At 47.6% G+C, this 9,292-nt stretch overlaps 1 protein-coding gene across 1 annotated transcript; it reads left to right on the plus strand.

Moving 5' to 3' along the window:
- Nucleotides 1-5,966: 5,966 nt before the first annotated feature.
- Nucleotides 5,967-7,045, plus strand: LOC131664178 (uncharacterized). The gene is made up of 3 exons (XM_058935067.1): nucleotides 5,967-6,161; nucleotides 6,226-6,682; nucleotides 6,741-7,045. The coding sequence occupies exons 1-3, from the start codon at nucleotides 5,967-5,969 to the stop codon at nucleotides 7,043-7,045; spliced, it is 957 nt and encodes a 318-aa protein (XP_058791050.1).
- The last annotated feature ends 2,247 nt before the right edge of the window (nucleotides 7,046-9,292 follow it).

The raw sequence follows: 9,292 nt of genomic DNA on the forward strand, positions 1-9,292 counted from the left end.
CATAAGAAACAGTATTCAGAGGAAGAGGAATCTTCCGATGACAATCAACAACGAGATATATCACGACCAGACAGAATAAATGAGATACAAAAAATTAAAAGAATTAACAGAGTAAGGGAACGTCACAATAATTGTTCTCGCCGACCATCTAGTTCCTTCAGCTCATCAAAAGAAACTTACAGTGATAGAGATAACCATAGACATAACAAACGATTAGGAAAAAGAAGACGAGTAAATAAATATTCAGATAGCGAGGACGATACATCCATTGACAATCGCTACAGTAGAGAGCCACAACGACCCGACCACTCTGACCGGAACCGATCACGACATATTCACCGACACAGAAGGAACAAAGGATATTCATCGGAAAGCGAATCTGAGATCGAACAACGGAACAGACGGTCAAAACACCGAACAAACTATCGATCTCGATCAAGATCACGGTCACAATCCAAACGCAGAAATAAACATACAGGCTATCACTATTCTCGTGATCAATGGCGAGAACCGACTAGATATTACTCTGACACTGAAAGCTCGACCTCATCTTCGGAAACAGAATATGAATCGAGACACCGTCCAAACAGACTAAGGGAACATGACTATGACACTGCCCGACGAGATCTCCGTAACATTAAGTTACTAGAAAGCCGTAAAATAAGATTTAATGGCACAGACGGCCCAGAAGAATTTATTAGCCAAATCGAAGACCAGAAAAGACGTGTTAGAATGTCAAGTGAGGACCTGCTGCAAGCAATAACGGCCGTATTCTCCAAAGAAGTTAATTCGTGGTACCGAGGGATATCCAAGGAAATCTACTCATGGCGAGACCTGAAAAGAGCCCTGCGAGACCACTATGGCAGACGTATGACCGATGATGACATTGAAGAAGAACTCAGACGTCGGACACAAAATGAAGGTGAATCGATAACAGATTACCTGAACGCCTTCCGATACATAGCCAGCCATTTTAAGCGCCCTATTTCCTTGAGACAACAAATTAAAATCGCTAGACGAGGACTCCTTCCGACATACCGGAAATACATGTCTGACAAACGGATAGAAAGATTCAGTGATCTGACATATTACGGCCGAAAATGGGAAGATTTGGAGGAAATGGATGAACAATACCATCCACCTTCGACCAAGACACATTTTCCAGCAGCAGCTCCAAAAACCAATAAGAGGATAGCAAAAACCTCAGCGGTACAGAAAATTGGAACAAAACCTGACAATACACGTGAAAACCTTCAAAATAATAATAGAAAAGACAATACAAATAAGACAAAACAAAATAACATGCAACAACAACAGACCAAACAAGGAAATATATATGCTGCACCCATGATGGCACAAATCGCAGCATACCAAGGACCTCACCAATACTTGGGCTTCCCACCAGTCAAACAAGAACGGACATGGACAAGCCAAGAAAAATCACAGACAGCAAATAACAATCAGACTAATGACAGAATAAATTTCCGGAACCAACAGAAACAAAATTACAGTCAAAATCAACAAATACCGACATCGAATGGTGTGGAGACAAGATGGAATTTGCCTTCACTGATACCATTTCAAAACAATCAAACAGATAATGATAATAGAATGAATAATGATAATCAGACCGACAGACAAGACAGAGAACCATGCAAATGCTGTCAAGGTGATCATAACTACCGACAATGCCCAAAGAACCCTTGTTTCTTCTGTTACCAACCAGGTCATTATGCAGCATCCTGCCCAAAAAGAGAATCTTTATTCCCAAAAACAGGACCAAGAATAAGACAGACACATTGTCAAGTTTGTAAAAACATAGGCTCGCCTTTTGACTTTTGCAAATTTTGCCAACATATCCGTTCTGAGTTGTTGGGAAACGCGCTAGGTGGGGAGCAGACGAGCCCACTGCTTCCCCCCGATTCCCAATAATGGGCCAACATGACCACATAGGGGAAATAACCATGAAAATGGCCTCCCATATAGAAATTGATACGGACTCAGAAGAAAATACTCGCCCAATATGGGAAAAATCATCAGATGACGATAGAGGGATAAACAACCAGACATCAGAGGAGGATGAAAACTGCACCGACAGACATACCACTCCAATAAATGGGCAAGAATTATCCTGGATTGATGAGGAACCACTCAATAAGTTACTAAAACGCCTCAAGGACCAAGAAACGTTACTATTTGACATGGATGGGGAAATACAAAACAGCGAACAGTCAGTGGAAAACCTAACATTTCCACCAGCTGAAAAAGTAATAATAATGAACGACATCGACCATCAGATTCCAACAATAACAGACCAAATAATAGAATTCCCAGACAAAATAGATACTGTTATACCTGAAGAAAAACCTGAAGGAACGCCTAAAAGAATTATAAAAACCGTGAAATTCCTAGACAAGGAAGAGATAATACAAACAAAAGACGAAGAACTGACAATACCCTTACAATCAGACCTACCAACAGCTAAGGAACCTGATAAAAGACAACAGGAAGTTTTGGATGAGACTAAAGACAAAAACAAATCAGCGATATTAACCGCACCCCCACAGTCTATAGGAGGGTTAAGCTCAGACAGTAGGTGTTTCATACCAATTATTATCGGTAATATAGCATATGACGCCTTAGTTGACTCAGGAGCAGAACTCTCACTGGTAGGACCGGAAATAACAGACAGATTCAAAGAAAGACTAACGCCTAGTTCCACTACAATACAAGGAATCACGGGAAAAACCGAGAAAACCATTGGTGAACTCCCTCTACAGATTGATTTCGATGGACATACGCAGAAATTCAGATTTAAGGCAATGAAAAACCTACCTGGACCGCCAATTATCTTAGGTCTAGACTTTCTGACAGAGTGGAACATGCTCATACTTTTCCGAGAAAGGAAATGGAAAGTACATAATGGTAAATGGCATCATCTACAACCTAGACAACTGACACAACGAGAAGCTTTCTACGCAGAATGCGCTGGCCTCACAGAAATTACACCTGACCAATCTAAACGAATCAAAGAAATAACGGATCGTTTAATACCACCTATGACTGACAAACTAGGAAGGACACCGATAGTAAAGCACATAATAGATGTAGGTGATAGCCAACCAATAAGACAAGGACTACGACGAATGTCACCCGCAATACAAAAAATAGTACGAACTGAAATACGAAAAATGTACGAAATGGGCATCATCCGACCGTCCAAAAGTGCATGGCGTAGCGCTCCAGTAATGATAAGAAAACCTGACGGTTCCTGGAGATTTTGCATTGACTTTCGTGACTTAAATAAGGTCACAAGGAAAGACGCATATCCACTGCCTAACATGGACTCAATACTAGACAAATTACGACACGCCAAATATATTAGCAAAATTGACCTTAAACAGGCCTACTTCCAAGTAGCCCTAGATGAAAACAGCTGTGAATATACAGCTTTTGCAAGCCCAGGTGAAGGATTGTGGGAGTTCATAGTTATGCCATTCGGACTCGTCAATGCCCCAGCGACCTTTCAACGATTAGCTAACGCATTGTTTGGACCTGACTGGGAACCTCAAGTATTTCCATACCTTGATGACATCATTATAGCAACTGAGACCTTCGATGAACATACGAAATATTTAGAATTAGTACTACGCCGAATTAATGAAGCTGGACTGCAGATAAATGCGAAAAAATGCGAATTCGGCTGTACCCGTTTAAATTACTTAGGCTTTCTGCTAGACCAAGAAGGATTACGACCTGACCCAGACCGGACTAAAACAGTACTAGGATTTCCAGTACCCAAAACGGTAAAACAACTACGTAGCTTCCTGGGAATGGTCGAATGGTACTCGAGATTCATAAAAAATTGTTCGGAAATAAAGGTACCGTTACAAAAACTTCTAAAGAAGCATCAAGTATTCAACTGGGAAACTGACCAACAAGAAGCATTCGACAAGCTGAAACGAGCATTAACAGAAGCTCCAGTATTAGCAAGACCAGACTTCGCCCGACCATTCACGGTTCAGACAGATTAAAGCGATTTTGCAATTGGCGCCGTATTAACTCAAAACTTTGATGACGGCGAACATCCAATAGCATATATTAGCAGAACACTGACCGGACCAGAAAGAAATTACTCAGTAACAGAGAAAGAATTATTATCAATAGTATATGCTATCAAGAAACTCAGACCGTACCTTGAAGGATATGACTATACAGTTATTACTGACCATTCAGCACTAATATACCTATTTAACATAAAAGAACCAAAAGGTAGACTAGGAAGATGGATATGCGACCTGATGCAAGAACGCGTGACCTTTAAACATCGTAAAGGCACGATGCATAAAGTACCTGATGCCCTGTCACGAATGGATGAAGAGGCTAACAAAATCGCAGCCTTCAGAACAATACAAGACAACTGGTACCTGAAAAAACGTAAAGACGTAAAAGAAAAACCAGACAAATACCCTGACTGGAAAATCGAAGACGACATGCTATATTATAACAGACCAGACCCGATTATGGACCCGTTAACAAATGGAGAAACGGAATGGAAACTGGTAGTACCTGACGAATACCAAATGGAAATTATGAAAAACGCACACTGTCTTCCGGTAGCGGGACATTTGGGCATAGAGAAAACGTATATGAGAATTAGTACCGAATATTACTGGCGAGGGATGTATACTGACACTTACAACTTCGTCACAAGATGCCCTCTATGTCAAAAATATAAATCCAGCCAACTAGGCCAACAAGGCCTTATGAAACCACGGAAAATAGACCGACCGTGGGCAATAGTAGCAATTGACACAATGGAATTTCCCCGAAGCAATACACAAAATAAATACCTCTTAGTTTTCCAAGACCTCTTCACACGTTGGGTGGAAATGAAACCAGTACGCTCTGCAGACGGGAAAAACGTTGCGAAAGCATTAGAAGAACTCGTCATATTCAGATGGGAAACACCTGACTACATACTGACCGACAATGGGAAAGAATATGTCAATAAACATTTAGACGGCATGTTACAGGAATACGGTATTAGACACAACACGACAGTCCCATATCATCCACAAGCTAACCCCGTCGAAAGAAGTAATAGAACGATAAAAACGATGATAGCAATGTTCGTTGAAAATGACCACAGGAATTGGGATAAACATATTAATGAGTTCCGACACGCCATGAACACGGCAATACAATCAGCTACTCAAACATCCCCAGCATTCCTGAATTACGGCAGACAACCGAAACTAATAAAAAGTTTACGGAGAAAAGTAGAATCAAACGAACTAGAACTGACACTAGAACCAGAGGAATGGACAGAAAGGCTTAAAAGATTAAAAGACCTATATGAACTAGTTGAAAGGAACCTAGAAATAAAGCATGAGAAAATGGCTGACCGATTCAATACTGGAAGAAAGTTGACCGAATATAAAACCGGAGACCTAGTATTGATCAAAACACATAACCTATCAAATGCAGCAAATAAGTTTTCGACCAAATTAAGCGAAAAATATGAAGGACCTTTCAAATTGCTAGATAAACTTTCAGACACAGTATTTACCATCGAGACATTGACAAAGAAAAAAGTTGGTAAAGTTCATATTGAACAACTGAAACCTTTTAAGAACTCTGACAAGAATAATTATGACCTTAAATAAAACTAAAATGAAGAGAACATAGATAATCTGACCGATCTGACCTTACCCTGTATTGTCCGACTTATAGGGTTAACTCGCGTACTAACACGGTTGTGGCGTGGGGATTGATTCCGCGGCAATTGGTGTTTGACCTCTAGATGTGCTGTCCCACGCCTGGACAGGCTAGCCTCTCCAGGCTTAGTGGGGGGTGTAGTCGTCGACTAAGCTACGCCCCTCAGCAGATAAGTGCATGCACTGTACTGTCCCGATACTGCCCTACAGACCATTGCACTAACCTATTTAATTTTCAGATCTACCATGGCCCCAAGGATCCTCATAGCAAAGAAGAAGGGCCTGAGTCTTACAGTGAAGATCCCGCTGTCCGCCGTCCCCAGGACCATCACGGGGACCAGGAAGCGGGAAGCCACACCGGCTCAGGCCCCAGAAACTGACCGCAATGAGGAGAGCCTTCGCCTGCGGGCACTTGCCACCATGCCTGGGTACCAGGACAGGGTAGGGGCTCAGCCCATCATCGAGCCCCCCCCCGACAGAAGATCCGTCGGCCTGGTATATCCAGGACATGGTGGAGGAAATCGAGCAGGAGAAGGCTCGCCTGGAGGCCATGGAGGTGGCGGACCAGGAGCAACAGGAGGAGCCACCTCGACCACTCCCGGAAGGCCAAGAGCGGGAGCGCCTTCTTCGCTGGGCCCTCACGTTCCAGGCCCGCATCCCTGAGTCGGACTGGAGGCGTGAGGAACGCCAGCGAATGGAGGTGGTCCGCGCCATCCGGGAGGAAATGGTAACAGACCAGACGGACGGCAGGACAACTGAGATTCCGTCCGAACATGGGACCTTAAAATCCCATTGTTCGGACACCTCAAAAGGGTCCCAGTTGTCCCTGGACGGGCAAGCGGAGAAAGAGCTGGAGGACTACCTGGGCGGGGACGCGGAGTCAGTACTGGCTGGAAAGGGGGAGACCATCAACCCCCAACCAGCTAGAACATCAACTCCGCCCCCTACACTCCGACGCCCAGGTACAATGAGACCATCGACCTCCACCATCTCCGCCAACATCGCCCAGTCGTCCGTCAGAACCACCACCACCACAGCCAACGGACCATCCACCACCGCAGCCGACCGACCATCCACCACCGCAGCCGACCGACCATCCACCTCCAGAAACACCGACCAGCCATCAACCCCCGCAGCCAACCACCGACAATTCACCGCGCAACCACCAACAGCCACCGACCGACCATCCACCAGCACCAGCCACCGACCATCCACCACCGCCGCCGACAGATCCACCAGAACCACAGCCGACCGACCATCGACCTCCACCACCATCCAGCCGTCGGCCTCAAGGAGTCGAGGCCACCCAGGCTGGTTGCCTGTGACCTCGACCCCAATTGACCGAACCACCACCACCCGGCCAATAGCGACATCCAGGATGGATCCTGTCGACCGTCCAGAGGTCCAGGGCCTGCACTACCGGACGGCCAGCGGCAAGCGCCGCAAATACAATCCGCGGCGCCACCTGCAGCTGGACGATCTGGTGGGTGCAGGAGATCTATCCTCCGAAGAATCGGAGGATGACCTACCTGGACCCCCGACCAGCCGCGCAGCAACACGACCAGCTGCTGCGGCCAAGACACCATCCTGGGGTCGACTCCCTCGCCGGACCGGAGCTGGGTTCGGGCAGTTGAGGGAGATCCCAACCGACCCGACAGTTGATCCCCCCCTCCGAGCATGCTTTAATTGCTGGCAAACCGACCACAATTTCGGGAACTGTCCCCGTTCCAAAGAGGGGACGTTCTGCGGAAATTGTGGCCGGCGGGGGGTCGAGGTTTTCGACTGCCCGAGGTGTGCCGAGGCATACCACCGCCGACACGGCTCCTCGGGCTCGAACAACCCGGTGGGGAACGACATCCCTCCACCGAGACCTCGACCGACCACCAGCCGACGGAGTGGGTGGGACGAAGTGGACAGACCAGCGTCCACTTCTTCCGGGTCCGGTTGGGACCGGAACCTAATATACGAGCCCCGCCACCAAGATCAGGCAGCCCAGCTGAGCTCGGATCCTCGGGAGACGGAGGACCCTCCACCGTCATACCAGGAGGCAACCCGAGGCCGAGCTCCATACCGGGGAAGACCAGCGAGGGAGAGGCCGACGGCTGACACCGGAGCGATACCCCGCGCCGGACCCTCCGCTTCTTCCGCCAGGCCATCGGCGGAGGAGAGAGCGAGGGAACTGCTCCGGAGATCACGTCACCGCGGGACCTCCGACGAGGAGGACGACCGGGACCTACGCCTGAGGGAGCTCCAACAGCTCCAGCGCGCCCTCCAAGAGATGGAGGAGATGGAGAGGCGCGATCGCTCCCGCAGGCGTGGGTACCATTAACCGCCAGCGGACCACCACATGTACTGACCAGAATAAATGCCAGGGCCAAGCCCTGGCTTAAACTGACCAACCTGCGTCTTGATTTCCAAACCCTCCTGACCCATCCTTGCTGACCCAGCCACTGGACTTTATGGACCAAGGAGAAGAGAGGATGCAGCCAAGCAGACTCAGCACGCACCGGACTCCGACCAGAGCAGACCACGGACCAAGGGGGACAACCCCACCAGGTAAGATGTTGGTATATCTGACGATAACTGAGAACGAGACGGCAAGGAAAGGGAATAAAACAAACTGGCGGTACACGTGGTAGTGTACCGGCTTAGTGGGGGGTTCTGTAATGTGGCACATTACAAGGCCTTCCCTGAGTTCTGCATTGTTTGCAACACCTCAGAAAGGCCATCCCCGTCCCTTGCCGCCCCGTAACCGGTTGTGTAAATTAAAGCTAAACAAGCCCTATCCCAGACAATTTTTATATTCCATGTCCGAACGACCACGCCGGAAATATCGATGAAGCAAACTGTCTAACGCGATCCGACGGACGCTCGAAAAGCAGACACAAAAAAAAAAGGAGCGCACCACAGGAAAAAAGAGAGCGCACGCACACACTCACTCACAGACACTCCCGACCACGTGTTGCCGGCCGGCAAAAGAAAAACGCAAAACCTGACTGGGAAATGCAACGGAGATGCATGTTGATGACACATGCAGATCCGTTACACTCCCAGACACCGACACGAACACTCACGAGGCACTGACACTCCTGGGGCGAGCAGAAAATCGCCGATGAAGTGGCAGCCGGCAATCAGCTGTGTCGGGCTGCCGAACACCATCGGCGACATCCTGAGCGCCACACATACACGAAAATCAGCGACCACACACTAACACCCGGAAAAACACCACAGAACCGACACGGGAGCGCCCCAGGAGGCGCTCCAACAACCGGCACGAGGACACGAGGCGTACGCGCGAGAAACTGAGCGGGCATCTTGAAGCGCCGATATAGACTGAGAGCGAGCGAGCGAGACAGACTGAGACAGAGCGAGCGAGACAGAGCGAGCGAAGCAGACTAAACAAGAGCGAGCGAGACAGACTGAGACAGAACGAGCGAGACAGAGCGAGCGAAATAGACAAAACAAGAGCGAGCGAGACAGACGATATAAAATAATAGAATAATATGTAAATGCGAAGATGAGGGCGCTACAAATGAAACGGCGTATATTATATACGTATCTTTGACATTAAA

Source organism: Phymastichus coffea, unplaced genomic scaffold (assembly GCF_024137745.1).
Source record: "Phymastichus coffea isolate CEN01 unplaced genomic scaffold, Cenicafe_Pcof_1.1 PCOF00042, whole genome shotgun sequence".
NCBI lineage: Eukaryota > Metazoa > Arthropoda > Insecta > Hymenoptera > Eulophidae > Phymastichus > Phymastichus coffea.